The following is a 937-nucleotide window of genomic DNA, read 5'->3' on the forward strand; positions in this document are numbered from 1 at the left end:
TTGGTGGGTCGGCGGAGAATCGACGCCGCCCGCGCTCATGCACGGCGCGACGTTGCGACGACGCCAGAAACTTATGGTTGCGGTTCCTTGCACCTCGTCGCTCAGCGTCCCATTTCGGGCGGCCAATGCTTTTTGCCTCGCTCAGCGTCCCATTTCGGGCGGCCAATGCTTTTTGCCTCAGAGCGGTGCACCAAAAACGTGCGCTAGTTCAAGTTTCTAATTGAAGTCCGAACGAGCGGCTCGAGAAGAAGGAAATGGGTCTTCTAGCTGGGCTGCCGACGCCGAGTTCAATGCTCTTGCTCTGCCTCGTCGCCGGCGCGTCGGCCCAGCTCGCGTCCCTGAAGCCCATCGGCGCGTCGGCCCAGCTCGCGTCCCTGAAGCCCATCGGCGCGAGCCAGGCGCTCGACGTGTCCGTGAGCGACGACGGCGCCTTCGAGCTGCGCTTCGGCGGGAGCGCGTGGTTCCGCGGCGGCGACGTCAAGGTGCGTTCCGACGGCGCGGCCTACTCGCTCGCGGAGAAGACGCTCAAGCACGTCCACACCACGCGGACAACCGGCGCCGACGGCTTCGGGGCCTACGAGGCCACGGCCGTGAGCTGGGACGCCGGCGGGTCGCCCTTCGTCACCGAGGTCCGCGCCTACGCGTCCGCCGTCATCTTCGCGCAGCGCTTCCCCGCGGGCCTCGACGGCACGGGCCTCGAGGACGCCGACGACGTCGTCAGCGGCTGGCCGTCGCTGCGCGTTCGGGGCGACCGCGGCTTCGTTCACTGGCGCGGCGACATGCTCGGGTCCCGGGCCGCCGTCGGCAACACGAGCAATCTCACGGACCTCGCCGGCGGCCTCGAGGACACGGGCCCCGTCTGCTTCTTCGACGACGACGCGGCGGCCGTCGTCTCCGCGGCGTCGAGCTTCATGAGCGTCAATCACGTCCTCGACGA

The 937-nt window shown here is 68.6% G+C and overlaps 1 protein-coding gene across 1 annotated transcript in view; it reads left to right on the forward strand.

The window, feature by feature from the left end:
* Positions 1-254: 254 nt before the first annotated feature.
* The window catches only part of AURANDRAFT_68573 (hypothetical protein), a gene marked incomplete at both ends in the record, with an annotated part of 4,687 nt that continues 4,004 nt past the window's right edge, over positions 255-937 (forward strand). The window contains one exon of the mRNA XM_009044273.1: positions 255-917. Within this exon, the coding sequence (XP_009042521.1) occupies positions 255-917 (663 nt within the window). The remainder of the gene's footprint in view (positions 918-937) is intronic.

Source organism: Aureococcus anophagefferens (genome assembly GCF_000186865.1).
Source record: "Aureococcus anophagefferens unplaced genomic scaffold AURANscaffold_222, whole genome shotgun sequence".
In the NCBI taxonomy this organism is placed as follows: Eukaryota; class Pelagophyceae; order Pelagomonadales; family Pelagomonadaceae; genus Aureococcus; species Aureococcus anophagefferens.